The sequence below is a fragment of the Dendrobates tinctorius genome, unplaced genomic scaffold (genome assembly GCF_039654945.1).
Source record: "Dendrobates tinctorius isolate UK_male_01 unplaced genomic scaffold, ASM3965494v1 ptg000187l, whole genome shotgun sequence".
NCBI lineage: Eukaryota > Metazoa > Chordata > Amphibia > Anura > Dendrobatidae > Dendrobates > Dendrobates tinctorius.
The window spans coordinates 1849517-1869057 of NW_027361854.1; the positions used below are offsets into that span (position 1 = coordinate 1849517).

Below are 19541 nucleotides of genomic sequence, written 5' to 3' on the forward strand. Positions count from 1 at the left end.
TGAAAAAGTCAAACGGCGCTCCTTCCATTCTGAGCTCTGCCATGCGCCGAAACAGTCATTCCCCCCCACAAATCAGGTATCAGCGTACTCAGGACAAATTGCACAATAACTTTTGCAGTCCAATTTCTCCTGTTACCCTTGGTAAAATAAAAAAATTGAACCTGAAGTTTTTTTTTTGTGAAAAAAAGTTAGATGTTCATTTTTTTTTAAATATTCAAAAAAATTCCTGTGACGCACCTAAAGGGTTAATAAACTTCTTGAATGTGGTTTTGAGCACCTTAAGGGGTGCAGTTTTTAGAATGGTGTCACTTTTGGGTATTTTCTATCATATAGACCCCTCAAAATGGCTTCAAATGTGATGTGGTCCTAAAAATAAAATGGTGTTGTAAAAATGAGATCGCTGGTCAACTTTTAACCCTTATAACTTCCTAACAAAAAAAAATTTTGGTTCCAAAATTGTGCTGATGTAAAGTAAACATGTGGGAAATGTTAGTTATAAAGTTTTTTGGGTGCCATATCTCTGTGATCTAAGGGCATAAAAATTCAAAGTTGGAAAATTGCGAAATTTTCAACATTTTTGCCAAATTTCCATTTTTTTCACAAATAAACGCAAGTTATTTGAATGAAATTTTACCACTAACATGAAGTACAATATGTCACGAGAAAACAATGTCAGAATCACCGGGATCCATGGAAGCGTTCCAGAGTTATGACCTCATAAAGGTACAGTGGTCAGAATTGTAAAAATTGGCCCGGTCATTAACGTGCAAACCACCCTTGGGGGTGAAGGGGTTAAAAAATAGGAGTCGTCCCACCACAAACAAGCCCTCACACTGCTATGGGGACGGAAAAATAGAAAAAAACGTATGACGCTTTTAAGTAGGGAAGGAAAAAACGGAAAGATGGAAATTGGCACGGCGCGAGAGAGTTAAACCGCGATGAATCCCAGCTATGACTATGCCAGAACAAAAATGTACAGAACCGTGCCGCGCGTCGGTTCCGGAGTCTACCGCAGGAGATGACGCGCACTGAAGATATGACGCACCGTCACAACAACCTCCCATTACTTGTGGTAATATACACATTCGCTGTGTGTAATCCAGACTTTGGTAAAACACATTTGACAGTGAAATAACAATGAAATTCACACCTTGTAATAATAAATATTACAGGCACTATATTAGATCATATGCAGGGACCTACATACGCGAACTCTCCTGGCTGCAATAAGTTTGACTCCCTTCTCTTTCCGTCCAGCAGCCTCAACTCGCTCTCGCCGCTTGTTTCCGTCAACAAGCATTTTCTGGCCTCCAAGCTCTTTTAGAGATTCTATTGGTTCAGCTGTTTGAGCTGTCTGCTCTGATTGGCGCGCTGTACTGCCAGTCCAGCCAAGCTTGTAGGCGGGGATAGGCTGTGGCGCCGGTGGCCGCATACAAAAGATGGTGTCCTGAAGCAGGTAATGATGCACAATGTTTCCTCACAGGCGTTTGGAGCCCACGGTGTGCGCCGTGGGGCCATGGACGGAGGAGCAGCTGCTGTACATCCCCGTCCAATGTATATGCTCCTCAGTGTCGCTATGTAGCAGTGGCCGCAGACGGCTATGTGTGACTGGGCGCCAGTTGGCTGCACGCCTCGGGCCGTTCTTGGTGTCTGTTTGTTGCATTGGGCACTGCAGGGCTGGTGTTTGCTGGTGCCGGCGGTCTGTCCTGTGTGGGCTGGAGCTGGTGTTACACGTGGGGAGGCTGCAGCCTGCTGGGGTGTGCACACTGGTCTCCAGTGTCACTGTGTGGCCCCACCTCAGCACCAGGGATCTCCTTCAGTCATTATTTATGCTTTTTGTTCTAGTTGACTGCCTGTGCACGTCTCATCAGTCGGTGCCCAGTGTTCACATGCTGCAAATTCATTGATAGAGATAAAAGCTGTGCATTCTGTAAATTGTTCATCTTGTACAGCACCACACACAAATACTCCTGTGCTGGAGTACAACTGTGCAATCGGTGATGAGCGAGCGTGCTCAGATAAGGTGTTACCCGAGCATGCTCATGTGCTAAGGCTGGGGTCACACTGTGTTTCAGCAGTCTGTTAGATGGACTACTTTACACCGCGGTGCAATGCAGTCCGTTAACGCTGCCATTGCCCCCCCCCCCCCCCCCCCCCCCTATTATGTGGCGCATGCCGTGAAGCAGCACGCGTTCGCGATGTGCTGTCATTCACTGACGGAGCCTGGGATGCGGGCTGCAGCGTCTGAGGCACCGTCACCGCTAGCGCTGATGAATCATCAGTGCTAGCGGTATAGCATATCGCGTTGATGGGCTGCGTTAACGCTATAGCATAACGCAATATGCTTTAGCGTTGACGGGCTGCGTTATGTGTTGAACGGGCTGTGTTAACGCAGTGTGAACCTGGCCTAACCGAGTGACTTCAGCGCACTCTAATCTATTTGAGTACCTGCATGTCTCATGGCTGTTAGCTGCAACACATGAGGACTGCCTAACAAATGGGCCGTGAGACATACAGATGCGATCACTCTAAGGCTGTGTGCACACGCTGCGGATTCATCCGCGCGGATTTTGTAAAATCCGCAGGTGAAACCGCAGGTCAAAAGACCTGCGGATTGCTCTGCGGTTTTGCCCTGCGGTTTTTCATCTCCTCAATGGAGGAGATGGCAAACTGCAGGAGAATCCGCAGAAAGAATTGACATGTCAATTCTTTCTGCGGATTGAAAACCGCAGATAATCCGCGCGGAAAATTCCGCACCGTCTGCACTGCGGTTTTTGATTCCCATAGGGAATCATGGTACTGTACACCGCAGCAAAAACTGCTGCGGGTCCGCAGCGGCCAAAACCGCTGCGGAAACGCAGCAAAATCCGCAGCGTGTGCACACAGCCTGACATTATTTGAGCATAATGACACTCAGCACCTGAGCATGAATGCTCATCACTAGTCTTAATCTATGTTCAAATGTGTGGGGTTTTTTTTTTTTTTTTTTTTTTTTCTTTTCCCTAAAGGGTTGTTCCCTTAATCAGTAGTTCTTGGATATAAAACAAACCTGTCAGCAGGATTGTGCACAGTAACCTACAGACAGTGTCAGGAAGGTGCCATTATACTGATTAAAATGATACCTTGGTTGATGAACTCCGTCTTGTGGTTTAATCTTTATTTTCAGTTTTGTTAATGACATTCTCGTGCTCTGCTTCATCTGTATGGGCTTAAATGACAGGTCACTAAATCTTTAGGCTCTGTGCACACGCTGCGGTTCTGCAGCAGTTTTGGCTGTGGTGTACAGTACCATTCAAATGAATGGTATCCAAAAACCGCTGTGTAGACGGTGCGGATTTATCCACGCGGTTTTCCTATGGTTTTGAAACTGCAGAAAGAATTGCCATGGCAATTCTTTCTGCGGAATCCTATCTTCACCATTGTGGAGATGGTTAAACCGCAGGTCTTTTGACCTGCGGTTTTTGCTAAATCCACGCGGATGAATCCACAGCGGATTCCACAGCGTCTGCACACACCCTTCGTGATCTGCCTCCTATTTTAAATACTGCATTTGCGCAGTTAGGCTAAGTGCACATGTAGCAGAAAACTTCTGCTCAAAAACCTGCCACCCTTCCCAGAAACCGCACTTTTTTTTCCCACGGTTTTTTGATGCGGTTTTTCCGCAGCGGTTTCAAAACACGTGGAAAAATCCACAAAATTAATGAACATGCTGCGTTTTTTACCGCGATGCAGTTTCTTTCGCAGTAAAAAAACGCATCAATGTGCACAATGCATAGAAATGACTAGGAAGCTTATTTTTAGCGGTTTTATAGTGAAAACCACTAAATGCTGTGTGTGAACACAGCCTTAACATTGTGGTCTTTACCCACCCCCCCCCCCCCCAAAAAAAAGTACAGCAAAAAATGACATTGGCTGTGCAGTAGCATCTATTGACAAGTGGTGCATACCAGTGGGCTGGGCTTACACAGATTAAGAGCATCGCTTAGCTGAATGCTACTGTGCCAGCGCCATTTTGTTGGGGGGGATGGCTCCAGGAAAACGAAAGTATTTTGCTGTAGGTAACTTTAAAAAAAAAAAAAAAAAAAAAAAATTTCTTAGCCTACTATTTTAACTCCTCAAGTGCTGTTTAAAAAAAAAGAGGCAGGACACTGAAGGTTCAGTGACCTGTCATTTAAGTCCAGGCTTGCTTTAAAGATAAGTTCCAAAATTAGTTTAAAAATAAAATGTTCCTGTGCTGAGAATCTTATAATTGTGCTACTGCTGTGTAATGGCTGTGTCTTCCCATACAGGGACATGGTCTGATCATACCACAGCTCCTGGTCAGGGGAGGAAGCAAAAAAGTATACATATGACAGCATGAAATCACAGCTGATTCTTTCTTTGAAATAAAACATTGTTTTAAAAACAGGGAAATGTTTTACCTCCCAAAAAAGAATCAGCTGAGATCCCCAGCTGTCCTGTCTGTATACTCTTTTCTTTTCTTCCCTGCCCAGGAGCTGTGGTATGATCAGACCATGTTCCTGCACGGTCAGACTCGGCCATTGCACAGTACACAGCTGGGGACATTTAAATAAGATTAGCTTAGCAGTGACACCCCCCCCCCCCCCCCCCACATCCAGTTGGGGTGCTTATTATTCTGAGAAGTATTGAATATGGCATAACTAAAGGGTACTTATTTATTTTTTTTTCCTGTAAGACAAGGCATCCTTTTACTTCTGGTGTCTTCTCCCTTTGGCACTTGGTGCTGCTTCTGAAAATGTGTGTTGTACTTCAGCCTGCCTTCACTCCTGTCATGTCTGTTTTAGCAGCTTAAATACCTTTTAGGTAACATTAGAAAGTGAAAAGAGGCTTCTTTAATGGTTGTTGACTTTTTTTTTTTTTTTTTTCTTCCAGTTTTACCACCTCCTGTTTTACATAATCCCTATTTTCCAGTCGTCATGAATTTTGAAGGGCTAGACCCAGCTTTGGCAGAGTACTCGCCTACCTTGCATGCTCCCTTGGATCCAGTTCTTGATCCCCACCTGAACCCTGGTCTTCTGCAGCCTGTAGAGCTAAACCATGAGCGTGTTGGTCTGGAAGGGATCCCTGTCCCAGAGACTGTGCGGATCATGGAAGGAATGTACTCTGAGCTGCACACAACTGTTTCAGAGGTTGGCGTGCCTGTGTCAGCTGTCCACTTTGACGTTCGTGAGGAGATGCTCTGGGTTGGAAACCATGGAGTAAGTAATATAATTAAAATGTTATATTGTAGGGGTGGGGGGAAACCTAAAATGTCTACTAAATCACATTACTAAGGAGAAAATTCTCAATATCAAACAACCAATTTTGTAAAGGCAAAGAGCAGATGTATTTGCTTGCCACATCTACAACTTGGTGACTACATCCTTCACCATGAAGTATTGCTTGACACACACTACTAGGTATAAAGGCACAGGGCTAAATTGGGCAGGTTGTTGTAGTTATAATCAAATGTGTATTAATTTTTGCCCTCTTTGTTTAGGGTCATGCCACATCCTTCTTCAGTCCAGCCCTCGAGAGGTATTCATCTTTTCAGGTTCATGGTTGCAATGATATCCGACAGATCCAAAGTGTGGACACTGGGGTTCTTTTCCTCTCAAAAAACAACTTGAAATGCATGACGCGAGGTGGACTTACCATCTTTGATTACCTGTGAGTTCTTGGCTATTTCATTTAACAGGATAGTTATACCAACATTTTCATTGAGACTTATAACTGGTTCTTCAGCTATTTACTGCCATACTTCAGTACTTGCTTACAGTATTAATATATTGATCCTCATTCTGGCTTCTAGAATGGAGGAGAGTATAGATAACCACAGTCTCTTACTCACAAATGACAACACTCTACTCATGGGAGGTATGCAGAACCATGTCATTCAGATGGATCTGAACACTGTGCAGGAAATACAAAAGGTAATGGGTTTCTTTTACATAAATTACCTTTCATGTGAAGACAAAGGTGCTTCACTCGATTGCTTATGTGCAGCTTTTCAGTAAGCTATATTTGTGACAACTTTAGTAGTCATGACTGGTGGACATGGAAACATTGAGGGGGAGCTCCATGTAAGATGGTAATGTAGTTGGCTTCTCTGGTTTAGGCCCTGATCCCTACTAGGGAAAAGGCTGCATAAGAGGGTCCTACAGGAATTAAACTTGGGTTCTTAAATTGAGCAGTAGCAGTTCCACATCAGTATTATGGCGTAAAAAGCTTTGACAAGACTGAAGTTTTCTGCAATCCAAGTCTGCTCAAAAATTTTACCACTTGGCTTTCTCTCACAATTTTCGCCCAGCTCTGACAAAGTGGGCAATACTGAGGCATGGTGACTACCGTTAAATTCATGGTATGTGATGTAGGATTTGTGTCAAAGTGCACACCACTTTTCTGATGCTCCTGAATCGTGATGATGCCTGTCTTTTCATGGATCAGTAGCTTCTGACTCGGCACATCGCCTTATCAAGACGGGCATGAATATCAGTCTTAATGAATCGGCCCCAGATCTTTAGGCTGCAGAATGTCTAATTACAAGCCATATTAATACCTTTAAATGGGTTCTCCTACTATATTCACTGGATAATGTGATAAATGTATGAGGAAAGGTTTGTGGGGGGGGGGGTTAATTGTTACTAAATTTTGATTACTTGTTTACACCTCAGTATACAGTGGAAGTTCCTGGTATTACAGTGATGCGACAATCAAACCGCTACTTTTTCTGTGGACATGCATCTGGAAAGGTATCGTCTATATTGCTATAATGTGTAACTGTATCGATTAGTTCTAAACTACTCCATGTTGTAAAATATTCTGCCTGGTGTATGTGCCAGATTTGGCATCTTACAGACTTTCATACTTTTAATATACAAGAAAAAAACACACAAAAAAAATCCCATACAACAATTTTTACAAATTACAGAAATAATTTTATTGAAGTATAACAGGAATGTAGGAAAAAGGTGGTAAAGAAGTCAATTCTGACCATAATTAGCACATGAGTGGGAAAAAACCCAAGGGTACACCATAGGTAATGCATAAGAGATATAATTCATAGTATCAAACCCTTAATAAATATATTTATTATCCCAAGATAATGTATAGTAGCCAGTCCAAGTATGCATGCTAAAAGACTATTGTAACACACACAAATGGTGGAACCTGCCACCAGTGAGGATAAATAACATAGTCACACCAAATGAGTTCATTGCTTGATATTACCTCTTAGACTGGTCAAAAGTATAAGTCCGCCTAGGAGTACCCGACCCGAAGTACGTTTCGGCTATGTAGCCTTCATCAAGGGGTTTCATACTTTTGTGGATAGAAGGCAGTGAAATTGCCGAAGTGCAAACCCACTTGTTTATCTTGCTAGGTTCACTAAATGCTAACTGATCTGCCATTATGATTCTCCTGGTCAGTACAAGTTCATAGACACCAAACATGCCTAAGTGGTGAAAATAAAATACCAAACTTTGCTTAAAGAAATAAAAAAGCGCAATTTTCCAAGACCATGTTTTTCCACTTTTTTCATGCTCTCAAAGTGAGGGCCTATTAAATTTTCTTTTCTCTGAACACAGCAATACAGTGTGTTGTGTTTATATTTTTTTTTTTTTCTTTTCCTCCCCATGCTTCAAGAGACTAGAAGCTGGCACAACTTTCGGCTCTGCTACATAGAGGCAGTGAGCAGATTGCCTCTATGTAGCAATATTAGACTTGCTATGAGCACCGGCCACTTGGTGGTGCTCATAGCAAATCAGCACTGACTACAATAAAGGCCTTGGGTTGTCATGCCGATGCATCGGTGACGCAAGTCATCGCTAAGCGGTGAACACATTTCCGGCCTATTGGCCAGAAGCGCCATTTAAAAGCTGCTGTCACTTGATGGCAGCATTAACTAGTTAATGGCTGTGGGTGGATCGATTCCTCCCGCGGCAAGCACATGTCAGCTGTTCAAAACAGATAACGTCCTGGAAAAGATGTGGGCTCACCGCCTTTGATGTGGGCTCCGGGAGGGATACCGACGTACTATTACGCCTGATATTGGTAAGATGTTAAAAATATGGCATGAGGACCCCTCGATTCTCAGCTGTCATCAAAGCTGGTTAACGAGGGTTACAGCCCCCAGCTGTGAGTTTTGCCTGGCTATCAAACGTACAGGGAAACCCGCTCCGTGTGGTGGATTTATTTATTTTTTTTTTTTTTTTAAAACTTGTCTATAGTGCAGGCTAAGGCCTGTTTCACACTTCCGTTTTTTCAAATCCGTCAAAATCCATTGGTTTCTGTAAAAAAAAAAAACGGATCCACCATTTTTTTGCAGGATCCATTTTTGTCCCATAGCGGATCCGTCAAAAAACAGATTCGTTTTTTTTAAAAACGGATCCGTTTGCATCCGTTTCCGTCAAAAAAGCGGAAACGGATCCGTTTGGCGGACACAAACGGAAGTGTGAAACAGGCCTAATGAATACTCCCATCAGCTGCCACTTGCTCAGTTATCAGTTGAATACAAATCTCAACATTCTCCCCTGCTAGTGCTGATCATGGGAGAGAGTATTAGTTGTCTTCACCTGGCGCTGGGGAACAGCGCAAACAGTACTGCTGATTCCCAGGTGCCAGTACATGTGATACTGATGAAGCACAAGTATTGCACATGGACACTGATCTTTCTTGGACTGGAGATATCGGGACATATGAAAGGGCTTTGAGTGAGCAATGCTGTCTTAGATATGCATGATCAAAGGCTAAAAACTAATGTTTGCTAATAAGACTACTGAATTTTTTTTTTTTCTTCTAAAATTCCCCACAACGGTGGACATATTCTGTCTCTTGTAAACATTTAGTCTTGCTTTGCAGCTCTTATTTTAAAATGTGGGCTTCAGAAAGCATAGAGAAACTTGCATCTCTGAGTAGCATTTTCTGCTGTTCTGAAACCTTGACAACTGCCAACTTGTGAGTTCTTTAGCAATATGCATCTGTAAGCATTTTGTCAATTACCCTCATCTAATTTTTAACAATCCACTTGTTTACCCTACAGCTTTCTTTACGAGATCTACGCACTTTTAACGTCGAGCATGAGTTTGATGCGTACTCTAGTAGTTTATCTGACTTTGATGTCCATGGAAATCTTGTGGTGACATGTGGATTCTCCAGTCGCATGAACGTTCTCGCTTGTGACAGATTCCTGAAGGTGTATGACTTGCGTATGATGAGGGCTATTACTCCTCTTCAGGTTCATGTTGATCCCCTCTTTCTGCGCTTCATACCTACATACGCTACCCGGCTGGCGATTATTTCTCAACGCGGTAAGCTCAATGTTGTGAGGGTGTTCCCCCCCCCCCCCCCCCCCCCCCTTTTTCTCTTAGAAGGTACTGCTTTGTAACCCTGCCCCCCCTCCCCCCCCCCCCCCCCCCCCCCCCCCCACTAAAGGTACTGTCTTTAAAGCAGTTTGCTCCCTTGATGTTGTGGGTTCTTTTAAAGACTTCATCAGTAGAGTGGAAAAACCTCATCCCACCAGTGGATGGAGGCTATCGTTATATTAATACAATTTCAATTGTGTCTAAGAACACTGAAATATTTCCTGCAAAAAAAAAAAAGCTCAAAACACAACCTAAAGTGTGGTTCTCCTAGGTTGTAAAGTTTCTAGTCTCTGGGAAGTGGATCCTTTCTTCCTTGTTGGTTATCTGGTATGGAAATCAAACTTGCCAATTAATATTAAACCCTTTTAGAATCAAGAACTTATTGTAACATCAGTATCCTGATACTGACAGATACCTGATCGTGATTTTTATGTAACCACTTTCCACCTCTCTTACAGGTCAGTGCCAGTTCTGTGAACCCACTGGTCTGGCTAATCCTGTGGACATACTCCACGTCAGAACTGTGAGCCAGCTTATTATGTCTTTTGATGTGTCTGCTAGCAAACAAGTTTTAGCATTTGGAGACTCTGATGGCTGTGTGCACCTATGGGCAGACACCCCAGAAGCAACATTTAACACATACTCTCGTGACTCGGAGTTTGCATTGCCCTGCTTGGTGGACAATTTGCCACATTTGGACTGGAATCAGGATCTCATGCCGCTTTCTCTTATCCCTGTGCCGATAACAAATGAAGCCTTGCTCTCTGACTGGCCATCTACAAACTCCACACCAGCTCCTCGGTACTTTTATTTATTTTTTTTTTTTATGTAGTCTTAACAGCCACCAAAAACTGTTTTTTATCTACACAGTGGTTGTATATTTCACAGTTCTTGTTAGAATGTTTACTTTTTTTTAATTTTCAAACAATTGTGTATGCTAAGGTTTAGTTGTTGGACAACTTGTTAAAAGGAACCTGTCACCTGTTTTGGCTGCTGTAAGATGTGGCCTCTGCCTTTCAGGGCTTGTATACAGCATTCTGTAATGCTGTAGATAAGCCCCCAGTCTGATTTGCAAGATAAGAAATAACTTGTACTCACCCAGGGTGGTGGTCTGGTCCGATGGGTGTTGTAGGTACAGGTCCGGCAACTACCATCTGCTTGTTTCCTCGCTACTGGCATTTGACTTCTGCACAGGCGTACTTCTCTGCCCTCTGAGGACAGAACAAAGTACTGCAGTGCACAGGCGCTGGGCCTCTGACCTTTCCCTGCACACTGCAGTACTTTGCTCCCCCCCCCCCCCGCCCGGGTGAGTTGAACTTATTTTTCTTATCTTGCAGGTCGGATCTGGGGGTAATCCACAGTATTATAGAATGCTGTAGATAATCCCTGAGAGGCAGTAGCCGCTGCTTATAGCACTCAAAACAGCTGACAGGTTCCCTTTAATGTTTGCAGGCTGAAAATGAGATCCTTTATGCGTTGTTCATGTTGTAACATACAACACAGACTATAGTGCATTATCTCCTTAGTCTGTACTCACAAGATTCTCTTGCTTCAGTCATGCTCCTCCTGTAGATCAAGACATACTCCGCACCATGAAACAAGTTGGGTTTATTGGCTACTCTCCCAATCCTAGGACAAGGCTCAGAAATCAGGTCTGTATTTTAAGACTTGTCATGATGGGGACATTTTTGGTGAGTTTAGTGACCCTTCACCATTGTAGACTGCATAGTTCTATCACTTTCTGTAGGTTTTAAAAAAAAAAAAAAAAAATGTTTCTTCTATTTTGTGACACACCCAGACCCCCTACCCCTTTCCTCCTCTTGCTCTAGTCATTAGGGGTTTGATAAAATGTTCACCAAAGCTGAGTCAATGCCTTGTTAAAGGGTACACAGCCTTTAAATAGGCAAAACAAAAATCGCTGTGAAATTTTAATATAAGGCCGGGGTCACACTTGCAAGTGCAATGTGAGAAACTCACGCCTCAATACCCGGCACCGGAGTGTGTGGCTGCATGTCTTTCTATGCAGCTGGCGAGAGACTCATGCAAGTTTCTTGCATTGCACTCACAAGTGTGACCCCAGCCTAAGACTGAAAATAACTTCTAAGTGGGAATCTGCCTCCTGAGAACCCCACTCTGCACAAAGCACTGCTCCAAATTGCACAGCTCTTGTATGTGGCCTGTGCACACACAGGTTCAATAGTAAGTCTCTGGCTCTGCCCGACATGAGTGGGAAACAAACTGACGTAGCTGGACTCCTCAGAGCAGCCAGAGTGAGTATATTAGGCTCTGCCTTCATGATGTTTTCCCAACACTGAACAAGCGCTGTGTATCCAGTAAGCACTTCACCCCCTCCCCAAATTTGACCCAGTGATTGTGATTGGGTGTAGGGGCAGGGAGCAAGAGCTGGTGAGTCTTAGAAGGCTAAATTTCCACTGTAATTGAGGCTGTTTAAAGAAGTGCTCTGGCTGAGTGTCTGAGAACTACTTGAAATGTTGCTTGTTGTTCAGTATTTAACATTTCTGTGACAGTGTGTAAAGGTCTGTAATGTTACATATGTTGCCTCTTAGGTGCCATATCAGTTGGAAAATGATTTTGACAGCTTTAATCAAGTTCCAGAATCTCCAATAGGAAGAGAGGAAGAACCTCATCTCTATATGGTGCTCAAGAAGTATAGGAAGGTTGTGTAGATTATTTTACTATATTTTTCATCTTGATTTCATTAAACAGACAAGTTTTTTATTTTTTTTTGAGGGGGAGGGTAAAAAACACTATAAGTTGCCCTTTATGAAAAGTGTGAAGCTAATTCTCTTGCCTCTCATAGGTTACCATAAAATATTCTAAGCTTGGTTTAGAAGATTTTGACTTTAAGCACTACAATAAAACCTTATTTGCTGGCCTGGAACCTCATATTCCCAACGCCTACTGCAACAGCATGATCCAGGTGAGTAGGGAGGCCTGTACTGTGTGGGTGGTGGTAAATGACCAGCTAAATTATGGTGGAGCGAATAAAGAACAATTGTCTGACATCAAGAGACTGTGGCTTGACATATTAATAATATATACTTGTCACACTTTAAGCCAGGAAATCTGGGTAACCTCAGGTGTCCTTTTTAGTGTGACAAGTGGCACACGTTCAGTTAGTGACTGGTGCAGGAATTTTTATACTTTCAGCTCTCTCCAAATCATGCCACATAACTTATAGGAACACCAATATTATCCAGATCACTTAAACAGCTGCATCTGTCACCATATGAAACTTAATAGTATTTTACAATGTTTCAACCCCAGGCAGCGTGTGGGTTTTTTTTTCGATGGAAATCTGTTCTCACTTCTAACTTTCTACTTAGGTTATGTACCTCTTGGAACCAGTAAGATGTCTTGTCCAAAACCACCTCTGTCAAAAGGAGTTCTGCTTGAGTTGTGAGCTTGGCTTTCTTTTCCACATGTTGGATTTGTCACGTGGAGACCCTTGCCAAGTAAGGCTGTTACTGTGCAGATGCATTTAATTACCTCTTTGTTGAATTTCCTTGAAAGTAAGAGTCAGAAGATCTATTTATTCCCCCCTCTTAACTGGTAGTCATTATGGTAAAGTTTACAGTGGGTGTCCTAATAGTTCACAATGGATCACTAGTGTTGAGCATTCCGATACCGCAAGTATCGGGTATCGGCCGATATTAGCTGTATCGGAATTCCGATACTTAGTTCCGATACTTTTTTCATATCGAACACCAGAATCGGAAGTTCCCATAATGCTAGGAGCCCGCTCGATTTGATTCAGTCAATGGGGATCCTCAGAAGTGTGGGCACATCCTGTTAGGCATGTTAACTACTGGCATGGCCGTGATTGGCTGCTGAAATGATGTCATGATGCACTATAAAAAGCGCTGCAGCCGCCATTTCTGGTCACTCTGCTGTGAATTCAGTTAGGGACAGGCTGCTGTTGAAGACTGTGAGGGACAGTTAAAAATAGCGATTCCACAAACCATATAGTGCTTAACCCAGGCTACATAAACCACCACTGTAGCTTGCTTTTCCCTAGCAGTGCTGTCTGCAAGGGCTGTGAGTGCAGACCCACAGTGTAGTGTGTCCTGCAGGCACGTCTGCTTGTAGGCCGCCCAGCATGTGTCTCTGCCTCATACACTTTTCTTTTATTGCTTTTTTTTTTTTTTTTTTTTTTTTTTTTTTTTCCTCCTGTATAGTGTGCTTCCATACATATCCATTTACGTTGGTTGCAAACACTAAAGGAGTGGACAGCGGAGCCTTTCAGTGCTATAGCCCATTTCTCTGCACTGTTTTTGGCTGTCTGATAGGTCTCTGTGTGTGAGTGCAGCTCACGTTGCAGTGTGTTCTACAGCCACCGCTAGCTGTAGTCCGCTCAGCGTGCGTCACTGCCTCATACATAGTCCTCTTTTTGCAGCTAATTTAGCCAGATTTTTGCTCCTATATTGTGCTTCCAACCGCATTCATTGTCATTGGTTGGTTGCAAACACTATATATAGGATTAGATAGAGGAGCCTTTTTGTTGGCTTGTGCCCTTCAGGGCCAGCCAGGCTAGTATCGCCCTATTTTTTTGGAGCCTCATCAATTGCATTGTAATCGCTCCAAAAAGTTTGATACTATAGCTTTCAAACTTTGGTCACATCCTTTCCTCCCCCCCCCCCCCCCCCCCCAAAAAAAAAAATAAAGTTCACCAAACACTCCACTTTAAAGTTGTGTAGGCCACATTAGATCATATTAGAGTGTAGTACACACACTCTTAGCCAAATTAGTGTTTCTTATACTGGTTAGCAGGTGTTCAGGAATAAGAACACTAAGCCACCCCTTTTTTTACTCTTCTACCTATCTTTATCAGTCTACCAAGATGAAGAAGGCAGGGAGTAATGCACGTGGACGTGGAGTTTCAGCAGGGAGAGGATGTGGGGTTTCGGTGTCTGCTGCGGCCACCAGTGACCTGGCATCCCCCACTTTTACCAGGCAACAGTCCTTCATGCGCAGCTTTGTAGGACCTCGCCGTACCCCACTGCTGCGTGACGAACAAATTGAAGCCGTTGTCGGATGGATGGCAGCTAACACATCCACTTGAATGACTTCCGCATCCTCCCAAGGCCAGAGCACTGAAGAGCAACCATCTGTCTCTTCACCACCTGCCAAATTGCCCGGGCAGTCTGAGAGCCCTGGACAGGACCCATCTCAATCTTCTGTTCTCAGAATCTGTTGGCTTGGAAAGAGGTGGCCAGCCAAGCAGCATTCTAGAGCGTGAAGAAGAGGGAGTATGCAGTGATGCGCAACTGCTTTGTCCCTCTGAATCTGAAGAGGTGGGTGGGCCAGTGCCTATTGTCAGCACACCTCAGTGCTCATCTGATGATGATGACTCAGTTGCCAATTTCTGGTGCATACAGTGCTGGCGAGACAACCCAGGACCAGCCGGTGCTTGAAGCGGGGAGTGGAGATGATGAGGTCCTTGACCCATCATGGCGTCAGCCACAGGAAGGTGGTGGGAGCAGCTCTGAGGAAGAGATTCCCCAAACGGCCAAAAGAGGAGGGCGGGGGCAGACTTGGTTGCCTGTAGCCTCCACTTTGGCACCCGTGAGGAGCAATCCTCTTCCAAAACACAAAACGGGCGCTCCCAGGACTTGCAGTGCGTGGTCTTTTTTTTTGACACAGTTGCAGATGACATTTGCTTTGTCAAATGCAAGCTGTGTCATCAGAAAGTGAAACGAGGGAAAAATGTGACCAACCTCAATACCACAAATATGTGGAAACATGTGCGTACCAAGCACGAGGTGGAGTTACACAGACACACTGAAGATGTAGGCCAACTTTCAGCAGCACCTACCACCTCTTCAGCTCGTGTTGGGGCCTCTTCCTCCAGCTCACACACAGCTGGTTCGGCTTCCTCACTGGAACGCCATGGAAGAACCACTGCCACTGTTGTCCAGAGACCCAGTGAAATTCCACCCACTGAACCACGTTCGCAGTCATCAGCACACTCCCAGGCCACTCGCCAGCAATCGGTAGCACAGGCATGGGAGAAAAAGCGGCCATACTCGGCAAACCATCCCCGAGCACTGGCTCTGAATGCCGGCATTGCCAAACTACTGGCCCTTGAGATGCTGTCATTCAGGCTGGTGGAGACTGACACCTTCCGGAACTCTGTCATTGGCAGTTCCACAATACAATGTGCCCAGCCGCTTTTATTTCAGCAGGCAAGCTGTCCCTGCCCTGCAAAAGCATGTGGAGGGAAAAATTAAAAATGCGCTACTAAATGCCGTCAGTAGCAAGGTCCACCTGACCACCGATGCATGGACCAGTAGCCATGGACAGGACGATACCTTTCCCTCACTGCCCATTGGGTCAATGTTGTGGAGCCGGGTACAGATCTGGAGAGTGGCTCTGTACGTATTCTGCCAACTCCAAGGATTGCAGGAATGCAGTCTGTACATATTGAGTCCTCCTCCTACTCTAGTTCCTCGGAATCAGCACTGCGTGAGCCTGTTTGGCCACACCTGTGCTCATATCTGGCCTAACGTCAACAGGCCGTCCTTAAATTAATTTCTTTGGGGAATCGGAGCCACACAGCACAGGAGCTCTGGAATGCCATCAAGCAGGAGAGCGATGTGTGGTTTGTGCCAGCGAATCTCCAGCCAGGTTTGGTAGTGAGTGACAATGGCCGAAATCTAGTGGCAGCTCTGGGCCTAGGCAACCTCGCTCACATACCATGTCTGGCACACGTGCTCAATTTGGTCGTGCCGAGCTTTCTGAGGGACTATCCGGATCTTGATGCACTGCTGCACAAGGTTCGCCTAGAGTGCTCACTTGCGGCGTTCCAGCATGGCAAGATCGCGCATTGCATCTCTGCAACGCCGATTCCGCCTGCCAGAACATCGCATCATGTGACCTCCCCACCAGGTGGAATTCAACGTTGCATATGTTGGAGCGGTTGTGTGAGCAGCAGGCAGCAGTAATGGAGTACCAGCTGCATCAGGCGCAAACAAGTCGCACTGTGCGCCAGACACACTTTACCACCACTGAGTGGGCCACTATGAGGGATATCTGCCAAGTTTTGCGTGCCTTCGATGACTCCACGCGGATGGCCAGTGCAGATGATGCACTAACAGCATGACTGTCCCCCCTCATCTGTCTGCTTCAAAAAACCTTACAAGCACTAAGTGAGGAGGTTTTTGAAGAGGTCGAGGATGAGCAGTCAGAAATGCCATCTGCTTCTGGCAAGTCTGCGCAATGTGCTTCCACACAAAGGCCCAGGCAGGGGACACTTAGTGAGGAGGATGACGAGGAGTCAATGGAGGAGGAGGAACACATCTCTCCAGAGGAGGGAGGTACACAAGGCTCTAGTAGTCAGTGTGTACAGCGAGGGTGGGGTGATGCTGAGCAGGCAGAGATGCTGCCTCAAGCTGGGGACAGCGTTTCCAGTCCAGTTGGCAGTCTGCAGCACATGGTTGATTTCATGCTGCAGTGATTGTTAAATGACCGCCGCATCGCCAACATTCTCCACACGGCTGATTATTGGGTGTACACCCTCCTAGATCCTCGCTACCAGGACAACTTACAAAGCCTCATACCACAGTTGAACCGGGAGCGAAAAATGCAGGAGTACCATGAAACACTTGTGCAGGCCATCATGTTCTCTATTCCCCCAACAAGTGTTGCTGGTAGTGCTTTTCAAAGCAGCCATGTGGGTAGAGGCAGTGGAGGAAGCTCTGCACAAAGAGGTAGCAGAGGCAGTGCCGCAGGACAAGGCAAGGCCAGTATGGCCCAAATGTGGAAAAGTTTTGTGGGACCGCCACAAACGGCTACACCATCACAGACGGCTCCAGTCAGCAGGAGGCAACGTTTCCGTCAGATGGTGACAGACTACTTGTCGTGCCCTATTAGTGTACTCCCAGACGGCTCTTCCCCGTTCAAGTATTGGGTCTCTAAGCTGGATACATGGCCAGAGCTTAGCCAGTATGCATTGGAGGTGCTGGCTTGCCCTGCTGCCAGTGTATTATCGGAACGTGTCTTTAGTGCTGCAGGTGGTGTGGTAACAGACCGTCGCACGCGCCTATCCGCCGATAATGTTGACCGGCTTACTTTTGTGAAAATGAACAAGGCCTGGATCTCGCCTGAATTTGCCAGTCCTCTTCCAGAATAAATAATTGGCTGGCAACAGGATCCAGGTCTCCTGTTGTGTTCATGTTTCTATGACCTGAACTTTATTTCCTGGGCTACAGCAACACCCGTTGTTGCTCAGAAGTGCTGTCCACACAGACAAAACACTCGCTCATGTGTAAGTGGGGTTCGGTAACGTCAGCTGATCCCCCCCCCCCCCCCCCCCCCCCCCTGCTGTGTGTACGGCAAACTCTCCTGCTGCCTACAACTTCTGACTACCTCTGATTTAATGTTCTCTGATTTGCCCTGTCTCCACTCTGTTTTGAGTATTTCCTCCAGCCTACAACACCGCCTGTTTCTGCTCTCAAGTGCCGTCTGCACAATCAACACTTGTTCCTGTGGTACCTGGGTCCTGTATCATCTGCTCATCTCGAGTTGAGCACGGCAATGTCTCCTGCTTTGTCTACATTCCCACTACTTGTAGTGGAAATGTGGACAGAGCAGGAGACATTGCCTGACTCGCCTCTAGGGAGAAGCTGCTGTTACAGAACCCCAGGAACAAGTGTGGGTTGTGCAGACGGCATTTCAGAGCAGCAACTGGCGTGGTTGGAAGCCAGAGGAAATACTCGAAACAGAGTGAAGACAGAGGCCTAATTGGAGTACGTTGACAGTTAGTCTAGAAACAATCGCAAACTGCCACCAAGTAGGCCTCGGCCTACCACCTGATTTTCCCTGGGCTCCGACACCGCCAGTTGGTGCTCAGAAGTGCTGTCCACACAGACAAAACACTCGTTCATGTGAAAGTGGGGTTCGGTAACGTCAGCTGATCCCCCTGCTGTGTGGAGGGCAAACTGCTGCTGCCTCCAAATTGTAACTACTTCAGATTTAAACATTCTCTGATTTGGCCTCTCTCTAGTATTTCCCCTGACCTCCAACACCGCCAGTTCCTGCTCACAGTTGCCATCCACGCATTCCACACTTGTTCCTGTGTTCCTGGTGTTCTGTAACGTGAGCTGATTTTCTCTCCCCCCCCCCCCCCCCCCAATGTGTGTCCGGCACTGTCTCCTGCGCTGTCCACCTTCCCACTGTAAGTGGTGGGAATGTGGACAGAGCAGGAGACAGTGGCAGACACACCAGGGGATCTGACATTACAGAATCCCAGGAACACGTGTGGATTGGGCAGACGGCTGCTGTACGCATAAACTGGCGGTGTTGGTGGTCACGTGAAATCCTGGAAACAGAATGGAGACAGATGCCTAATTGGAGCACGTTGACAGTCTGTTGTAGCCTACAAACAATCTAAAACTACCTCCAAGTAGGCCTCAGCCTACAAAATGACTATCCCTGGGCTCCAACATCGTCAGTTGTTGCTCGGAAGTGCTGTCCACACAGAAAAACACTTGTTCATGTGAAAGTGGGGTTCGGTAACGTCAGCTGATCCCCTGCTGTGTGGAGGGCAAAGTGTCCTGCTCCCTCCAAAGTCAAAATACCTCAGCTTTACACCTGGCTCCTAGTAGGCCTCGGCCTGCACCATGATTGTCCCTGGGTTCCAACAACGCTAGTTGGTGCTCGGAAGTGCTGTCCACACAGAAAAACACACTCGTTCATGTGAAAGTGGGGGTCAGTAATGTCAGCTGATCCCCCTGCTGTGTGGAGGGCAAACTGCTGCTGCCTCCAAATTCAAACAACGTTTTATCTTAAACTGCCTCCAAGTAGGCCTCGGCCTACACCATGATTGTCCCTGGGCTCCAACAATGCCAGTTGGTGCTCGGCAGTGTCTTTGGCACGGGGACTCCCTGTTGCCCAGCCTGGTTCCAGCACGCCTGCTGTTTCCGGGTAGTGTCAAGGTCACTATGCCACCAATCCGTTGTCCTGTCGTCTTGCGGCCGGGTTAGCCGACTCTACGGTGCCTGCAGTTTAGGTGACTCCTATGTGGGCTGCGGGAACTGGCACTGAAGGCTGGATCCATAGTGCCAATGGGACATGGACCCCCTGTAGGACTGTGGGTTTCGGTAACTGCGGCCGGGCTACTTTGCTTTGAATGGGTACCTTCTGCTTCCCACCCGGGTT

The 19541-nt window shown here is 45.9% G+C and overlaps 1 protein-coding gene across 4 annotated transcripts in view; it reads left to right on the top strand.

Moving 5' to 3' along the window:
- Positions 1–1437: 1437 nt before the first annotated feature.
- PAN2 (poly(A) specific ribonuclease subunit PAN2) overlaps positions 1438–19541 on the top strand; it is an 81176-nt gene continuing 63072 nt past the window's right edge. For 3 of the 4 annotated variants that reach the window (XM_073552225.1, XM_073552224.1, XM_073552222.1), the window contains exons 1-11: positions 1471–1554; positions 4894–5219; positions 5501–5670; positions 5813–5933; positions 6675–6752; positions 9041–9308; positions 9821–10163; positions 10918–11014; positions 11930–12040; positions 12184–12303; positions 12710–12838. In XM_073552225.1, the coding sequence (XP_073408326.1) occupies positions 4938–5219; positions 5501–5670; positions 5813–5933; positions 6675–6752; positions 9041–9308; positions 9821–10163; positions 10918–11014; positions 11930–12040; positions 12184–12303; positions 12710–12838 (1719 nt within the window). In that variant the 5' untranslated portion in view covers positions 1471–1554; positions 4894–4937. The other variant, XM_073552223.1, reaches the window with a different exon arrangement.